The sequence below is a fragment of the Protopterus annectens genome, chromosome 6.part0, assembly GCF_019279795.1.
Source record: "Protopterus annectens isolate FY-2018-M chromosome 6.part0, PAN1.0, whole genome shotgun sequence".
In the NCBI taxonomy this organism is placed as follows: domain Eukaryota; kingdom Metazoa; phylum Chordata; order Ceratodontiformes; family Protopteridae; genus Protopterus; species Protopterus annectens.
In genome coordinates this window covers 1934123396-1934142140 of record NC_056737.1, presented here as the reverse complement: position 1 = coordinate 1934142140, position 18745 = coordinate 1934123396, and the positions used below count along the sequence as shown (strand labels likewise).

Sequence of the window (18745 nt, the reverse complement as noted above, 5' to 3'; positions counted from 1 at the left end):
CAATGTGGTTTTGATTCTCTAGAGGCATCCTGCAGGGCCGCTGTTACAGGTTCTGTCATTAGGAGGCATGCTTGTTTAAAAGAACAGAATCTGCCTGATCATGTTAAAGCAAAACTATTAGATGTTCCATTACAGCATTATACTTTGTTTGGTGTTAAAGCAGAAGAGGTGTTGAAGAAAATGGAGGACAAAGCTAAATCTATGCAAACAGTCAAGGATTTCTTGCAGGTACAGCCCCCCAGATTTAGCAGGAACTGGCCTACAAAGAATTTGTCCTTTCCAGTGTCAGGCCACAAAGAGGAAGATAGACACCCCAGAGGCAGATCACAGCCCCAAGGCTCATACAGGCCTAAACAATGGGGTGCTTCTACCTCCAAAAGCGGAGAGGAAAATCACACCCATACAGGAAACGGTCTCAATGACTTTCCCCTGCCAGCACCAAGCACTTGTCTTCTGGCAGCTTCTTTGGGGGGGAAACTAGCACTTTTTTCACAAAATTGGCACATGATCACCCAGGACAAATGGGTCTTAAATATCGTATCACGAGGCTACAGGTTCTACTTTCACACCCTCCCAAGGCCAAACAGTATGCCAGACCTGCCACGCACTCAATGGGCAGAGGCACTAAAACAAGTTTCATCCCTCATGGACATGAGCCATTCAGCTAGTACTACAGCAAGAGCTGGGGCTAGGGTTCTACTCAAGGCTATTGTTGGTGCCCAGAAAGGACAAAGCCTGGAGATCAATACTGGACCTGTCTATCCTAAACACATTCCTGGATATTCCAAAATTCAAAATGTTAACTCTGCAGCAGCTTCTGTCCATGCTGGGCAAGAGGGCTTGGCTTGTGACTTTAGACCTAAAAAAGGCATACCTGTATGTCCCAATCAGACAATCATGCAGAAGATGCCTCAGATTTATAGCTGGCTCAGTGCAGTATCAATTCTCTGCACTGCCCTTTGGCTTATCCACTGCGCCCAGGGTCTTCGCAAAATGCCTGGCACCAGTGATTGCATTTTGTAGACAAAGAGGAATACAAATATATCCTTACTTGGACGACTGCCTTATTCAAGCAGAGAACAAGGACATTTTACTACAGCATCTGGCGTTTGTAAAACAATTACTAACAGGTCTAGGGTACACAGTAAACAAAAAGAAATCAAACCTCGTACCCTCTCAAGAGATAATATTCCTGGGTGCAAGCTTAAATACAACTGCCCAGATGGCTTATCTCATGCCAGACAAACAGACAACTGACTACTTATTTCAAAATGTTGGCAACAAAGACCCAGTTATCTGCAAGAAAAATTCTGCAGGCTTTGGGCTTCATTGCATGCTGCATTCTACTAATTTTATATGCAAGACTGCATATGAGGAAACTTCAGTGGTATCTAAAAAGTGTTTGGATTCAACATTGCCACAGCCTGGAAACAATTACCCTCATTCCCCTGCCTGCAACAGGAGTTTCGATGGTGGGCAAAAGCCTGTCACCACAACACGGGACAGCCATTCACCTTACCCACAGCCAGGCAGACGTTGACAACAGATGCATCAGATTATGCCTGGGGGGCCCATATAGCAGGAAGATGTATTCAGGGCACATGGTCCGCAAGTCAAATGCATCTACATATCAATCAAAAAGAGGTGCTAGCTGTACAGAATGCCCTGACAGCCTTCAAGGGTCTACTTCATCCCGGACAACTACTGATAAGGACTGACAATACTACAGTCATGTGGTACATAAGCAGGGAGGCGCACATTCCTACCCCCTCTGCAGGCTAGCCATGAACTTTGTGGGACACAGCATTGCCTTACCAAGTACATCTGCAAGCACAGTTCATGCCAGGAAGGACAAATACTCTGGCAGACGAACTAAGCAGAAACCTAATGGATCCCCACGAGTGGAAATTGGATCCACAAGTCTTTAGCATGATAACAAGGAACTGGGGATGCCCGGACAGAGACTTATTTGCCTTCCCTCACAACTACCAATTACAGCGATTCTGCACAAGGACTTATCATAAGCAAGCATGGAAAGTGGATGCTCTATCTTTCAGCTGGAAAGATCTAACAGTATATGCCTTTCCTTCTCTACCTCTCCTCCCCAAGGTACTCCTTAAGGTCAGACAAGAGAAACCAAAAATGATACTGATTGCCCCAGACTGTCCCCGCCAGCACTGGTACCCAATTCTAAAGAGCTTGTCTCAATGCCCAGCTTGGACATTACCTCAAATTCCTCACTTATTGACTAAGAAGACAGTCTGATACTGCACAGCCAACTCAGGACCTTAAACCTGGCAGCATGGCGGATATGTAGCCATTCAAGGCACACCTCTCTCTAAAGCTGTGTTGAATGTTATTTTGGAGGCCAGGATGCCTAGCACCAGAAAATCTTATGTAGAAAAATGGAAGAGATTCTGTGCTTGGAACCAGGCACAAGGTTTTGACACGATTGTTCCAAATATTCCTCAGATTTTGCAATACTTAACTGAGATGCTTGATAAAGGCTTTTCCTTTTCATCAGTTAAAATTCACGCCTCTGCTATTTCGCTCGTTACAATACAGAACCACCTGTTTTTTCTCATCCGTTATTAAGGCAGTACCTCAGAGGGGCCAAAAACATCAGACCTCCAAGGAGAGCACCAGTACCTGCATGGGACCTCAACTATGTCTTGGTAAAACTCGCACTGCCTCCGTTTGAACCAGCCTCTGCAGCTGATATAAAATTCTTATCCTGGAAAAAAGCTCTGCTCCTAGCAGTAACCTCTGCTAGACGAGTCTCAGAGTTACAGGCACTTATGGCTGTGGAACCTATCATTTTTCATCCTGACAGGGTTTCTCTGCGGACAAACCCTACATTTATGCCTAAGGTAGTGTCCAGTGTGGCCCTTAAGCAAACAATTCATTTGCCTACCTTTTATCCAAACCCACAGAATAAGGGTGAGAGAATTCTGCATTCTTTGGACATTCACAGGCAGCTACGTTTCTACTTGGACAGAACCAAAGCTTTCAGAAAGACTGAACAACTTCTAGTGGCATATGTTGCAGGATCGCAAGGAAAGCCTATCTCAAAGCAGACTATTTCAAAGTGGATAGGCCACTGCATTTGTTTCTGCTATTCACAGCATGGCAAATTAGTGCCTAAGGGCATTAGGCCACATTCAAACAGAGCAGCAGCCACTACAGCAGCCTTCCTCAGAGGAGTACCAACCAAAGACCTCTTAGAGGCTGCAACTTGGAGTTCAGTGCATACTTTTACAAGGCACTATCACTTACCTCTCTACTCTAAATCCAGGGCAGGCTTTGCCACTGCAGTTCTGCAGGCCCTGATAGCCTCTCCTAATCCTATTTAGCACCAGCCTCCCTACCTTAGCTTTGGGATTCAACCCAATTGTAATGACTGCAACAGTGAAACACGAACATAGTACAGTTGTTTACCTACCATAAATGTAGATGTTCAAGTGTATTCACTGTTGCAGTCTAGGTTACCCTCCCACCATCCCCCTTTTCCTTTGCTGGGACTTACCTGTACTTTTCTATTCTGTACAACCTATGTGGTGTATTTGCTTGTAGATTAAGGAAAAGTTGTTTTTTTGTGCATGCATGCTTATTGGTATAATTGAGCCTACCATTTTAGGGGCATCTGACATCTGGGGCAATTAAAACTGAAGAAAATGGTGTCTGCTGCATCTTTTATACCCCTGGCGCACTGACGTCAGGGAGGAGGTGACAGCAACCGACGCTGGACCTAGACTTTGGAATTCAGGCCGACTGCGGGTAGCCTGCCAGCAGGATAACCCAATTGTAATGACTGCAACAGTGAATACACTCGAACATCTACATTTATGGTAGGTAAACAGCTGTACTTTTCTTCACTTCCATTGATCACCAGGCAGAAGAATTTATCTGCAGTCCAAAAAATGTTGTTGGGTTCTCATAAACTTTCCACCAGGAAACTTTACTACAGCAAGTGGAAAAGTTTTCCTTTTGGGTGCGCAGTAATGGTCTTAATCATTTCTCAGCACCGTTTGAAAAGGTATTAGAATTTTTATCTACGCTTTTCGTGCAAGGAGCTTCTGCTTCTACAGTTTAAGGTTCATCTAGCTGCTATTTCCAATTTCCACAATGCCTTTGAAGATCACCCTCTAATCTCCCATAGATTAACAATTTTATGAAAAGAATCTTATGGTTGAAACCACCTTATAAGGATCATCTAGTTCTTTGGGATCTGACTATGGTTCTGCAGTCTTTCGTCCTTTCCCCCTTTGAATAGACTGCTTCCTGTGACTTAATTTTTCATGCAAGACCATTTTTCTGATAGCCATTAACTCCACCAGAAGAATTTCCAAAATACAAACATTATCTTCAAACCTTCATATTTAAGTTTTCATAAGGATAGGGCTTTTCTAAGAAACAACCCATCATTTCTACCAAAGGTGGTCTCAAACTAATATTAATCAGTCCATTGACTTGCCTGTTTTCTTCAGATTTTTCCAGAGATGAATATTGCTTGCATTTGCTGGGTGTTCACAGGAAATTTCTACCTCAGCAGAACTAAATTTGGAAAAGCAGACCAATTATGTCTTTCTCCAGTCCTCCTCTGGGAAAATCTGTTTCGAAAGTCACCTTGTCAAGGTGATTAAGACTGCATTACTTTCACCTGTAAAACCATCTCCAGTCACCAACACCAGTGAAATCATTCTACTAGGGCAGTAGCTACATTTGCTGTTTTCCATTCCAAAGCACTTCCATGGATGAAATATGCGCTGTAGCAACGTGGGCTACTCCACATACCTTTATCACACTTTAGAAATTGGATCTGGTCTCCAAGGGAAAAGCATCCTTTGGCTCTATGGTTCTCAGGAATATCCTTCTGTAAGGCCTCCCAAGGTACAAGATAGCTAGGGATTCTGTCCCAAATGTCAAGGAGGAATGAAGATGGACAATATCAGATAAATAAGTTATGTATTTACCATAACTTTGCATCTCTGTTGACCGTGTTCATTTATCCTTGACACTCCACCCTCCTTCCCCCTCCTGCAGACTCTTTGGAAGATCAGAAGCTTGTCCTGGTTATTTTATCAGGTATGACCTTGGACTTGGCCACTTCAAGTCTATATAGCTATTCTTTTGCCTTGCTATGTAGCTGCAAACTTGATCTGAGGTAATCTGTAGAGGGGTATTCTGGGTAGAGACTTGGCTTGAGAGTTTTTGGTTTGCAAGAGCTATTATAATGGCCAAGCTAGTTATGAGAATCGGAACCGAATCCCAGAAGTCAAGTATAAATGAAGATCAACAACACAGATGGAACATTATGGTAAGTACATAACTTCTTTGTTCAAAAAGTCAAGGGCATTTTCAGGACACTCATGATGGTAGTTTCCCCAGGGACAGAGGAGGGAACTTTAATGGGAGACGCTGCCCCCATGGCAGAGGTAGGCTGCAAAATCGGTGCTTCAGAGACTTTCTCTGGTGAACCCTACCAGCGCTCCTGAAAAAGAGGCCTGATTGTCTTCCTCTGGAGGCAGTTAGGGGGATGCTTATCCCTCCACCAAAATGCCTGGCAACAAATAACATTGGATGCTTGGGTGCAGAGGATTATATCCAGAGGTTATACAATTCCCTTTTCTCTTCCTCTTCCTGTATGTAAGAAAATCCACAACATTCTACCCAGTCAGAGGGAACAAGCAGTTCTAGAAATCCAGAAACTGCTAGAAAAAAAAGTCATCCTAGATGTCCCACCAGACCAGAGAGTCTGGAATTCACTCGAGATTCTTTTTAATGCCAAAAAAAGACAGGGAACTGGAGACCAATTTTATATCTAAGTGAACTGAACAACTCTGTTCACTAAACCAAATTCCGGATAGCTATGGTACAGTCCATTCTTTCTTTTTTGGAAAAAGATGATTAGATGTGCTCATTAGATCTTCAGGATGTGTATTACCCTATAAAGATGGACAAACGATCCAGAAGAGTCCTCCGTTTCCGGCTAAGAACCAGTCACTTTCAGTTGGGAGTTTTGCCCTTTGATCTCACCGCAGCCCCAAGAGTGTTCACTGAGTGTATGTCAGGAGTAGCAGTTCACTTGTGACTGCAGGGATTGCGAGTGTTTCCATATCTAGATGACTGGCTCATTACCACTCCGACCAGGCATCAGTTGATAGAAACAAGAGAACATGTACTTCATGTTTGCTCGTACCTGGGGATCACTGTAAATTATGAAAAATTGAAATTAACTGCTACTCAGAACTTAGTTGATAGGAGCCCTTCTTAATACTCCAACTGCCATAGCTTTTCTTCTCTCTGTGATATTGCAAAAAAAAAAATCAAGAGTTTAGGTACAGAAATTAATCGGCAAAAGAAGATTAACAGTTTGCCTAGTCCTTCAAGCACTGGGCTTCGTTGCTACAGCTACATCTCTAGTTCTCTTAGCAAGATACCACATGAAGATACTACAGTGGTTACTAACTTCCCAGTGGTCAGTCTTCATCAACCCATGTGTGTCCTTATTTTGATTACCAATCGTTGCAAAAAGGATTTAGCTTGGTGGATGCATTCTGAAGACATTCTTCTAGGCCATTCCTTTGTCCTGTCACAACCCCAAGCCGTAATGACCATGGACACCTCCCGGATGGGTTGGCGAGGGCTTTATCTGGGCAAGACTATCCAAGGCACTTGGCCCCCCCCACAGAGGCCAACTTGCATATCAGTGTTCTGGAGCTAATGGTAGTGGTTTTAGCATTGCAAGCCTTTTCAGACTGCTCTTCCTTTCAGAACAATTGTGACTCAAATGGACACTGTCACTGGTTTGGTACATCAACCAGCAGGGAGAAACCAAAGTCTATCCCCTATATCGAGAAGGTGTGTGTGTGTGACAATGGGTGATCTTTCAACCGCTTTTTAATAGCAACACACATTCCAGGGAGTTCAAGTGTGATAGCAAACAAACTAAGCAGGTGTATTCTTCTACTTCACGAGTGACCTCTCAATCCAAAGGTGACGGAAAAGATTTTTTGTCAGTGGGGCCAGCCTTGCTGCGACCTATTTGCCTCTCTTCTAAACAAGAAGTGCAGCAACTCTTTTTGCCCTGATTCCCCCCTCCGGGGAAGTCTCCAGGAGATGCTGTTCTATACACTTGGCCCTGCGGGTGGCTGTTTGCCTTCCCCCCTTTTCTCCTAATTCCAAAATTCCTACAGAAAGCAGTCAGGCTGAAGAGCAAAGTAATCCTCGTTGCACCTTATTGGCCTTGACAGATACGGTTCCCCTTCTTTGGGCCTTGTCTGATTCAACAACCTTGGATTCTGGAACCGGATCCAGGTCTTCTATCCCATCCAGAGGGGACTACTTTATCCAAACATGTGAACCTCAAGCTAACAACTTGGTTTCTCCACTTCCATTAATAGCCAGGCTTCCCTCACTTTCTTCCCTGATATGTCATATTCTTTTGGCTCATAGCCTAGTACCAACCTATGAACCGGTCAGCCCTAGGGCCTATACAAGCTTAGCCATAACAATTCCCTGGCTATTTCTTCCCACACTTTACTTCCCTCGACCGCTGTCTAGCAGGGTGACTGATGTGATCCCGGGGTGAATTTGTTTTCTCCCATCCAATTGTCAAGTTTCCTTTTGAAGAGGGCCAAAGAGGCGCTCTGCTTGACAAGTATGGGCACTCTATTTCAGAGTCTGGGGAGTCTCTGGTTCAAGAACCTATCCCTCCAACATGTTTTGTTTATTGTGATGACAACGTTTAGATCCCTGGAGCGTGTGGCTCTGAGGGATTTGGATTTCTTTAAGTGTAGTATGTCCAACAGCTCTGGGTTTGACATGGCCTTGTATGTTAAGCAGAGATCGCCTCTGAGTAGATGATATGCGGTATAGCTGGAGTTTAAGGATGTCAGTGTAGGGCATCTGCTTTAGGCCTGTGATTCTTTTAGTGAGGTATTTCTGCGGCCTTTCCAGTTGTTAGAGATGTCTTGAGAGGTACATACCAAATGGGCATTGTATTCTATAATGGATCTAATGAGGGATGAGTACAGTGGGACAATGACCTCATTTTTCCTGGATGAAAAGCCCTTAGTGATGAGGTGTGCCATATAGGATTTCCTGACTGTTGTGGCGATGTGCTTATCGAAGGTGAGACCACTGTCCACCTGTGTCCCTAAGTCTCTTATCACACTTTCGGTGTGTAGTGTACTGCCACCTATGTGGTAATTCACTGGTACATGTTTTTTCCCAAAGGGGATAACTATACATTTCTTGGCGTTGAGCTTGAGCCCATGGTTGTGGCACCAAGCATTTGTTTCTTTAAGGCTTTTTTGTAGAGTATCCACATCATTTGGGGATTCAATAATGGCTCACAGTTTGCAGTCATCTGCAAACTTTGTTAGCCGGAGTCCCTTAGTGTTGGCCTGTATTTCAGAGAAGTAGATGCCAAACGAGCAGTCCCAGGACTGAACTCTGAGGTACTCCACTTGTCACTTCTCTGGAGATGGATTTGGAGTCTGCTACTTTTACAGTGTCTGTTCTGTCAGTAAGCCAGTTGGCAACCCATCGAGTGACGTAGGGATTAATGCCCAGTTTAGTAAGTCTGTCTATGATTTCAGAGTGGGGGATGGTGTCAAAGACCTTGGCGAGGTCCAGATAAGCTGTGCAGACTGCCTTACCCTCATCCACGGCTCTGGAGACAGATTCGAAGAAGTCACTCAGGTTCAGGAGACAAGATCGGCCCTTCACGAACCCAAACTGAGTGGAGTCCAGTGTTTGAAGGTTGCCAATGTCTTAGTTTATAAGTTCCATAATAATACATTCCATGGCCTTACAGATCAGGGTCCCGGGATCCAAGGTGAATCCCCCCTTGTGGAGTGGGATAACTGTAGCTGTACGCCACTCAGTGGGCACAAAGCCTGAGGTGAGGCTATGATTAAACATGATGCGTAAACCAGCTGCACGCACTCTATGCTAGTAAATGGAGATGTACCTTTTGGTCTCGTGACAAGAATGTTGATACTTTTTCAGTGCCCATTGATAAGATCTTAGTTTTTAGCTTCATTTTTCAAAACAGGTGCTTCACGATCTACAATCAAAATTCAATTAGCAGCTATTTCTAAATTCCGTGATGGTTTTGGAGTATCCTCCTTGGCTTCTCATAAACTTTGTAAAGCCTTCTTAAAGGGAGTATTCTTGCTAAAACCACCTTAGAAAAGATCTTACTCCACCTTGAGATCTGAATTTAGTGTTACAAGTCATTGTTCAATCTACTTTTAAAACATCATCTGAATGTGAGCTAAAGTTTTTATTCTGGAAAACTATATTCTTAGTAGCAATAACTTCTGCCAGATGGATTTCAGATGTACAAGCCTTATGTAGATCTCCTTGTATGATTTTCCAGAAAGATTGTATTACTAAGAACCAATCCTTCCTTTTTGCCTGAGGTACTGTCAGATACCAATATCATATTGTTAATTTACCAGTATTTTTCCCAATTTTGCTGTCAAATGTGAATGCTGCTTACATTTATTAGATGTCTACAGACAACTCTGCTTCTACTTGCACAGAACTGAGAATGACATTCAGGCCAACTATTTGTCATTTTCACCTACAAGACTTGGCCATCCAGTGAGCAAAGTGATATATATATATATATATATATATATATATATATATATATATATATATATATATATATATATATATATATATATATATATATATATATAAAATAATAAAAAAATAATTTTCCTGGACCTTTAGCAGTTTTTCATTCTATAGATGACATTTGTGCAGCAGTAACTTGGGTTAATCCTCATCCCTTTTGTTACTCATTGCAAATTGGGATGTTCTTCGTGTTTCACTGTTGCAGCCATCACATTTGTGTTATCCCTGGCAGGGTAGACCTCGGCCTGCCCGAATACCAGAGGCTTAGTATTTCTGCTTCGGTTGCTGTCACGTTAGGACTGATGTTAGGTCATCAGTAGTATGAAGTAAGGGAGCAGGCACCATTACATCAGTCTTTCTTGCCATGGAGCCAGAAGCAGTTCGCATGAGTGCCGGTCAGCTGCTACTGGAGTTTCATCTTCCGAATTGAAGATGAAGTCTTCTAAAGCTAAGTACCCCATTGGGGATCCTTTTTTCTTGTACTAACCAATGTCAAAAAAGTTTAACAATTGTCTCGCCTGTGGAAAGCAAATACCACTCGGAGACTTTCATTCTTCTTGCATCACTTGCTTAGGCCCAGACCACGACGTCCCTCGCTGTCGCTTCTGTGCTTTGTTCAAAGCCAGAACTATACGTCATCGGGCCCTTATTGTAGCTAGATATTCTTGATTGCAGTCCTCTAATTGCGATACGTCTTCGGTAAGCCATCCAACAGCAGATCTTCAGAAAAAAACATAAAGATAGATGGACCGCACAGGTCCAAACCGACCAACGCGCCCGTTAAGTTAGTAGTCAGTTCTCCAGCCCTCAGTGAAGTGCTTTTGCAGCCTCTAATGCCTGCTTCTGTGGATTCGGAGGTCGCTACTGAGACCTTTTCGGAATCCGCCGGAGCCGCTGAGCAGGCACCGGCTTCCGAGGAAGTCCTTCGCACTACCGATTCTTGACACAAAAACAGACTTCTTTCTCGACTACCATTCTTTTGAAAACTACAGAGTTCCTTAGGCAGAGGTTATGAACCACACCCAAGAAACAGACGACCCAATCTCAGGCACCTGCTTCCTTGCCTCAGTCTCAAATTCTTAAAATGGTGGAAGACCTTATGCTGATCAGGGGAAGCCAAGCTACCCCTTTTAAAAGGAAAGAGATCTGTGCCCTGTAGTTTTGTGTGAACAGGAGTCCAATGAGACTGATGCATCTGAGCATGGAGACATGCAGCCCCTCTCTGCTTGTGAGGATTCTGATGCAGAGGATTTCATTCCTTCAGCCTCTCCTCAGAGGATTTTTCCTTTAGGGAAACCCTTCACACCTTAAGGGAGCATTTCTAATGGGAAAGTCAGGACTACCCTCAGTGTAAAAAGAGACTCTGGGAATTCTTAGATCTTCCACAGCACAGACCCCTGGCCATCACTCCCAGTCCTAGATGTTATGGAGGATGTTTTCCTGGAATCCAGCTAGACTCCTGACACCCTTCCTCCTGCACCCAGAAAACCAGGCAGGTATTAGAGTCCCTGACTCTCACAAATTTCTTTTTAAAAATCCTACTGCTGACCCTGAGGTAATTTCTCAAGGGCATAAAGGAATTACAGCAACCTCTGAGAATCCCATCCTCTCAGATGGGATTCCCAAGCACTAGACAGATGGGATAAAAAAAAGTGTACACCTCGGCTACTCTTGCTATCAGAGCACTAAATTGTCAGTTCCATATGCTAAAACTTCAGCAACATACCCTGATACTCAAACAAAAACTGTCTTCCTTTTCTGCCTCTGCAGAATCTAAAGAGTTGCAAGAGTTGATGCATTCTGCAAGTCAAGTAACTAAACACATCTTGCGCTGTGGTTTTGATGCCCTAGAAGCTTCTTGCATGGCAACAGTCACCAGTTCTGCCCTTGGAAGGCATGCATGGCTTAAGGAACAGCCATTGCCAGACCACGTTATGTCTAAATTGTTGAATGTCCCCTTACACAAAGATAACTTATTTGTCACTAAGGCAGAAGAGGTCGTAAAAAGAATGGAAGAAAAAGCAAAATCTATGCAGACAGTTAAGGATTTCTTACAGGTCCAGCCACCCAGGTTCAGCAGGCATTGTCCCTCCAAGCACTGGTCCTTTTCTGCTCCCACTAAGTCAGTTCAGCCCATACCCTGGGGAACCAGACCCCACGGACAGCAGCCACAGGGAATGCAGAGATCTAAGCAGTGGACTACCTCCACTTCAAAACCAGGGGAGTTCTAAGGCCCCCCTTATGGTAAGAACTCGCAATGACTCTCCTCCCCTACCCCCTCCCTCTGCCCACCTCCACTTTACCCCTAGGAGGAAAACTCTCCTTTCATGCAAACACCTGGGCCACCATTACCAACGACCGCTGGGTTCTCAACATAGTGTCCCAGGGATACTAATTTTCTTTCCACACCCTTCCAACCCCAAAAAGGTTCCCAGATCTACCTCAAAGCTTGTGGGCAGAGGCGCAAAGCAAGTCCTTTCCCTGCTCTCCATGAGGGCAATAGAGTATGTTCCTGCAGAACAGAAAGGCCAAGGTTTCTACTCCAGACTTTTTCTGGTATGCAGGAAAGAGGGCACCTGGCGCCCCATCCTCGATCTAGCCATTCTAAACACCTTCCTGGTGATCCAAAATTCAAAATGCTCACCATCCAGCAGCTGCTACCCATGCTCTCCAATGATGCTTGGCTAGCTACCCTAGACCTAAAAGAGGCCTATCTCCACATTCCTATCAGGGAACCATGCAGGAAATATCTCCGTTTCAGGGCAGGATCTGAGCACTTTCAGTTCTCTGCGCTTCCCTTTAGTTTATCTACTGCTCCCAGAGTTTTCACAAAATGTCCGGCTCCGGCCATTGCCTTTTGCAGACAAAGGAATATCCAGATTTACCTATACTTAGACGACTGACTAATTCAGGCAGACACCCAGGAAAAGCTGCTCAAGCACCTGGCCTATGTAAAGTCCCTACTAACCTCCCTAGGGTACACAATCAATGAAAAGAAATACAAACAGGTACCCACCCAAAGGATTATATTCCTGGGAGCAAGCCTGGACACAGCATCCCCAGATGGCATTCCTTACACCAAAAAAGCAAACCTTCCTGACAGCCTACTTCTATCAACTAGCCACCAGACCCCAACTATCTGCAAGGAAAATCCTGCAAGCTCTGGGATTCTTGGCATCTTGCATTCTACTCCTTCCATATGCCAGACTGCATACGAGGAAACATCAGTGGTACCTAAAAAGCTTTTGGTGTCAGCGCTCTCAAGACCTGGAGACGTGTACCTGTAATACCTTGCCTCAGAAAAGATTTTCTTTGTTGGTCAACAGCATGCTCCCTCAACAAAGAACTACCTTTCTCACCACCCCACACCGCCCAGACCCTCATCACAGACTTGTCAGATTATGCCTGGGGTGCACACCTGGGCAGCAGGTGCATACAGGGACAATGGAGCCCACAGCAAATCCATTTGTACTTCAACCAAAAAGAGATAATAGCTGTCCAGCATGCCTTGGTAGCTTTCAAGCCCCTTCTCTCCCCAGGGGCTCTCCTGATCAAAACAGACAACACAACTGTGATGTGGTATATCAACTAGCAGGGAGAGACTCTGTCCTACCCTCTATGCAGGTTGGCCATGACCCTTTGGCACACAGCTTCAGCCATGCAACTCCACCTGTTAGCACAATTCCCACCGGGTTCTCTCAACTCTCTGGCGGACCACTTAAGCAGAAATCTTCTGGACCCATACGAGTGGCAGCTCAACAGAAGAACCTTTGCACTAATAACTCAGAAATGGGGCACCCCGAAGGTCGACCTCTTTGCCTCTCACACCAGCCATCAGCTCAGCAAGTTCTGCACCAGGGAGCATCACTGCATGGCTTGGAAAGTGGATGCTTTGTCCTTCCCCTGGGTCAGTCTATCGGTCTGTGCCTTTCTTCCACTACCTCTCATCCCCTGGGTACTGCTCAAAATAAAGGAGGAAAAACCAAGGACAATTCTTATAGCTCCAGACTTGGCCTCACCAGCACTGGTATCCCTTGCTGCGCAGCCTGTCCCATCTGCCACCTTGGCATCTCCCTCAGATTCCATACCTCCTGACCCAGAGGGAAAGGGGGGAATTCATGCATCCCCAATTGCAGTCACACAGTTTGGCAGTTTGGCTTATTCCCTAACCCCCCATCAATCTGCCAACCTCCTCAAACAGGTTCTAGGTGTTATACGTGAGGCCAGAGCACTATGAAGTCTTATGTTGACAAATGGAAAGGATTCTGCACCTGGATTCAGGCTAACGGAGCCAGTACAGTACAGCCCTCCCTCCTTCTCATCCTGGATTACTTAACTGACCTGCTACACAGTGGACTCTCCTTTTTCTCTATTAAAATTCATGCCTCTGCTATCTCTGCTCATTTTCCCACTGAGCAGCCCCTTTCCTCACACCCTCTGATCAAACAGTTCCTAAGAGGGGCTAGCAACTTGAGGCCACCCAGAAGAGCACAAACCCCAGCTTGGGACCTTAACTTTGTGTTGCAAAAGCTCACCCTCCCCCCCAAACCTTCTTCAGCAGAGCTAAAATTTCTCTTCTGGAAGACAGCTTTCTTTCTGGCCATCACTTCAGCCAGGAGGGTCTCAGAGCTGCAAGCACTCATGGCTGTGGAACCCTTTATCATCTTCCGTACTGACAGGGTATCCCTCAGGACTAATCCATCCTTCATGCCTGAGGTGTCCAATGTGGCTCTCACTCAACCCATTCATTTTGCCCACCTTTTTCCCTAACCCACAGAACAAGGGGGGAAGGATCCTGCACTCTCTAGATGTGCACAGACAGGTCAGATTCTATTTAGTCAGGACTAAATCCTTCAGAAATTCTGATCAATTCTTGGTTAGGTTTGCTGCAGAGGCAGAGGGCAAAGCCATCTCCAAACAGACCATCTCCAAATGGATAGTACACTGCATCCATTTCTGCTATAAACAACATGGAAAGCCTCCTCTTAAGGGGGTCAGGACTCACTCCACCAGAGCAGCCTCCACCTCTGCAGATTTCCTCAGAGGAGTCCCCACCAGGGGCATCCTGGAGGCTGCCACCTGGACATTTGTTCACGCCTTCACCAAACATTACCACCTGCCTATCTTCTCCAAATCCAGGGCAGGGTTTGCCTCTGCAGTCTTGCAGGGCATCCTAGCCAGCCCTTAGTTTCCTTGACTGCCTCCACCCATTTCCTCAGCTTTGGGAATCAACCCAAATGTGATGACTGCAACAGTGAAACACTAAGAACATAGTACAGTTGTGTACACTTACCATAAATGTAGATGTTCAAGTGTATTCACTGTTGCAGTCCTGGTTTCCCTCCCTCCATCCCCCTCTTCTTTCTTCTCTTTCCTTACAAGGGACATGTTGGGATTTACTATCTTCTGATGGGTATCTTCCACCAGAACCTGGCTCCCACTTGGGGGCTCCTGACAGGTTAGGGCAAGAAAAATTGATGTAATGGCGTCGGCTGCCTTACTTTAAGCTACTGATGACCTGATGTCAGTTCTGAAGTGACAGCAACCTACGCAGAAATACTAAGCCTCTGGTATTCGGGCCGGCTGAGGGTTACCCCGACAGGGATAACCCAAATGTGATGACCACAACAATGAATACACTCTAACATCTACATTTATACTAAGTGTACACAACTGTACTTTTTGTCTCCAGGGAAAGAGCTTCATTTGGTTCTATGGTGTTCCAGGAGTATCTTTCCTTAAGTCCACCCAAGGCCTAAGTCAGCTGGGGACACTTGTTTCATATGTCGATAAAATGAAAATTGACAAGATCAGATAGTTATGTACTCAGCATAATGTTCCACCTGTGTTGTCTGTTTTCATTTATCCTCTACTCCCTACCTTCCTTCCCCCTGCCCTCAAGTTTTTTGGTTGTTCGGATAATGGACATATGCCACTTCTGTTAGTCAGGATCCCGGGGGGAATCATGGGGATACCCGAGTATTGAGAAGTCTATTGGGAACTGATTTTAGAAGCCAATAGACTACCTGGTCTAAATGAAAATGTCTCCTTGGCCCCATTTTGAAATGAAGAGCTGCGAGAGTTTGAATGTTCCTTAGATATTTAAGCTAATTAGCAGTATGGATTTTTATTTTTTATTTTTTGAAAATTGTGTTGATTGCTTACATCTGTGTTCGTTTTATATTTTATCCACTGACTTTTCCTCCTAGTTTTTTAAATATCTTCTTATTCCTTCTAGTCCTACTCTCCATAGGCTGCTGGCTTCCCTTGTGGTTCACTCCTGCTGCATCTGTACCATCCCAGGTGCCTACCAGTACACTGCTTGGAACCCTGGTTTTCCCACCACTGAGTTTTTAGAAAACACTCAGGAATTTACTGCTGTACTGTAATCCCTCCCAAGGACTAAAAACAAGTCTCACTCCCACTGCATCTGTACCATCCCAGGTACCTCCCAGTGCACTGATTGGAACCCTGCTTTCCTGCCACTTAGTTTTTGAAAACACTGAGGAATTTACTGCTGTGTTACTGTAAACCCTCCCAAGGACTAAAAACAAGTGTATGTACCCTATAGTAAACTATAGCTCTACCCTCATTCTACCCTGTTGTCTACCAGCCCAGTGAGATACAGCTAGCAGCCTACCACAGAATTAATTCTTTTCCCCTCTTATTTACAAGACTCCTCTCTCTCTCTCGGGTGCCTGAGGTCTTCCTTTGCACTTAACTGTTTGGCCACTAGGTGGCACTGTCCACCCCCTAATTTTTATTATTTAATTTCTGAACAGATCAAGAGTTTGAAACTGTTCCCTCTATCCTAGCAATCCCCCAGCTTGCCCCTTAGTTTCTCATACATAGTCCCTACCCCATACCTTAATACCCTGGAACTCCTCTCTGCTTCACTGATACACTTCTGCTGCTTCTCTTCCTTGGCTGTTCCCGCTCCGTTCGTCCTGCGGGCTCACTCTGCTCCCTTACCCTACCCCCAATTCCCACCCACCCCACTGCTCCTACATTTATTTCTGCTGTAAATCCCTCCCCTACTTCATCAACCAATAACCTCCACTCATCTACTCCTCCCCTACTTTCCTCCACCTGCCAATCACTACCACTACTCCCCACCCACTAAAGTTTTCCTTCAATCTCCTCCCTACTAAAATCTTCACAGAAATCTACCATGCTTCCCCATACAATCATTCTCATCCCATCTATCTGTATCCTGTTCCTACTCCCTTTATACTTTGCCACCTCCTACACTTACATCCATCTTCACCGTTCCTTCCTATCAGACCCCCACTCTCTCTACCTGCTTCCTCTTTATCTCAAGAACACACTTTCATAACATATCCTCTTCTTTAGTTCAATCTCATCCTCTCCACTTTTTCAGAATAAAACTTCTTTCACTCTCTATTAAATACTACAAGCCTAAACTAATACACTACTATTCTCCACTATCTAACAATCCAAAACTACTTCTACCCTTCCTCTACTAAATCTGCTTATCTGGGGGCATACACCCTTACCCAGGACCAAATTCACACCTACCCTTGCTCCCCCTGTCATCAATAATAAATCCAATCTTAAATACCTAAAATTCCTCACCATTAATGCCCAAAGCCTAAAAAATAAAGTAACCCACTTTCATGGTTGGTTAAATCACAACTTGCCTGACATTGTAGCCATCTCTGAAACGTGGCTAAAACCTCACATTAGCGACCCTGAATCCCCCCCCCCACACAGATACCAATGCCTCAGATACAACCGCATAAATAAAAAAGGTGGTGATGTCGCCTTAATCTACTCCAACCAGCTATCCATCACCCCATACCCCAACCTCATCCCTCCATTCAACAATGCTGAACTAGTAATAGGCCTACTAAAAGTAAACAACCACAAAAGTATCTGCATAATTTCCCTCTACATCCCCCCTGGAAATAACACTGCTACTCTTGAGGAAATCCTATCCTGGGCCTCCTCCAATATCAGGCTAGAGACCTATATACTTGGGGATGTATACATCAACTGGAATAAAATCAACAACTCTTACCCCTCCTTGTTCATCAGTCTATTTAATTACACCCAACTAACTCCATTACCAGGCCTAACAAAACAAACCTTGGTTCCGTACTAGACTGGATCCTAGTATCCTATCCAAACAGTCATGAATTCCGGTGTCATACCTGAACCATTAGGAGACCACTTACCAGCCTTCACCCATCGAGCTACCCCCTCTTCTCAATTACACCAGTTTATCCAGACTCAACCTCACAAACTTTAACCCAATAACTTTCTATGACTCCCTAAGACTAACTGGAACCCCCTAAAACCCTTCCTCTAGACCAAGCTGTTGAGTTTTTCAATTCAACCTTTTTAAATATCCTGAACTCCTTAGCTCCAATAAGAGCAAAAAGAGTAAAAGCCAAGACTGCCACTTGGCTAGCCAAAAACACCAAAAAACTTATGCTACAAAGAGACAAAACCTGGATCTCCAACACAAGCAGCCTGAAATTATACTTGGATACAAACAACTACGCAACCTTGTTCAAAAACAAATAACTAGAGACAAAGTCGTACTATACCAAACTTCAGTTAAATAATCCAAAACACCCCAAACTATTCTGGAACTCCATTAATTCCCTTCTCAACCCAGGTACTAAAATCAACCCCTGCCCAGACACCAGCAAATCTGACCATGAAATAGCCTCTCTATTCAATTCCTTCTTTAACAACTCTATAGCAGAACTAACCAAGTAATTCCCCCAGAATAACCTTCCCCCTCAAAACACCCAATCCTCCTCATCCCCTACGCCTCCTCCTACTTTTGAACTTAAACCCATCTCAACCTCTCACATAAAGAAGCTACTCTCGAACCTAAAACCTTGCTCCAATGCCCCTGACAACATCCACCTTGCTAAAAACAGCCGCAGATGGTATCACTCTCCCCATCAGTATCCTGATCAATCGATCCATGCTGGAATCATACGTTCCTAAATTATGGCGTTCCTGCTTTATTCTACCTCTCTAAAGGAGGCAAAAGTAATAGTACTTCAAACTTCCGCCCCTTAGCTATCCTCTCCCCAATCTCTAAACTCCTTGA

General features: G+C 44.6%; 1 protein-coding gene across 1 annotated transcript in view; it reads left to right on the top strand.

Annotated features, from left to right (window-relative positions):
* Window positions 1-18745, top strand: part of NUP35 (nucleoporin 35) — an 813253-nt gene that overhangs the window by 691936 nt on the left and 102572 nt on the right. The window contains exon 10 of the mRNA XM_044075241.1: window positions 13311-13346. Coding sequence (XP_043931176.1) covers window positions 13311-13346 — 36 coding nt within the window. The remainder of the gene's footprint in view (window positions 1-13310; window positions 13347-18745) is intronic.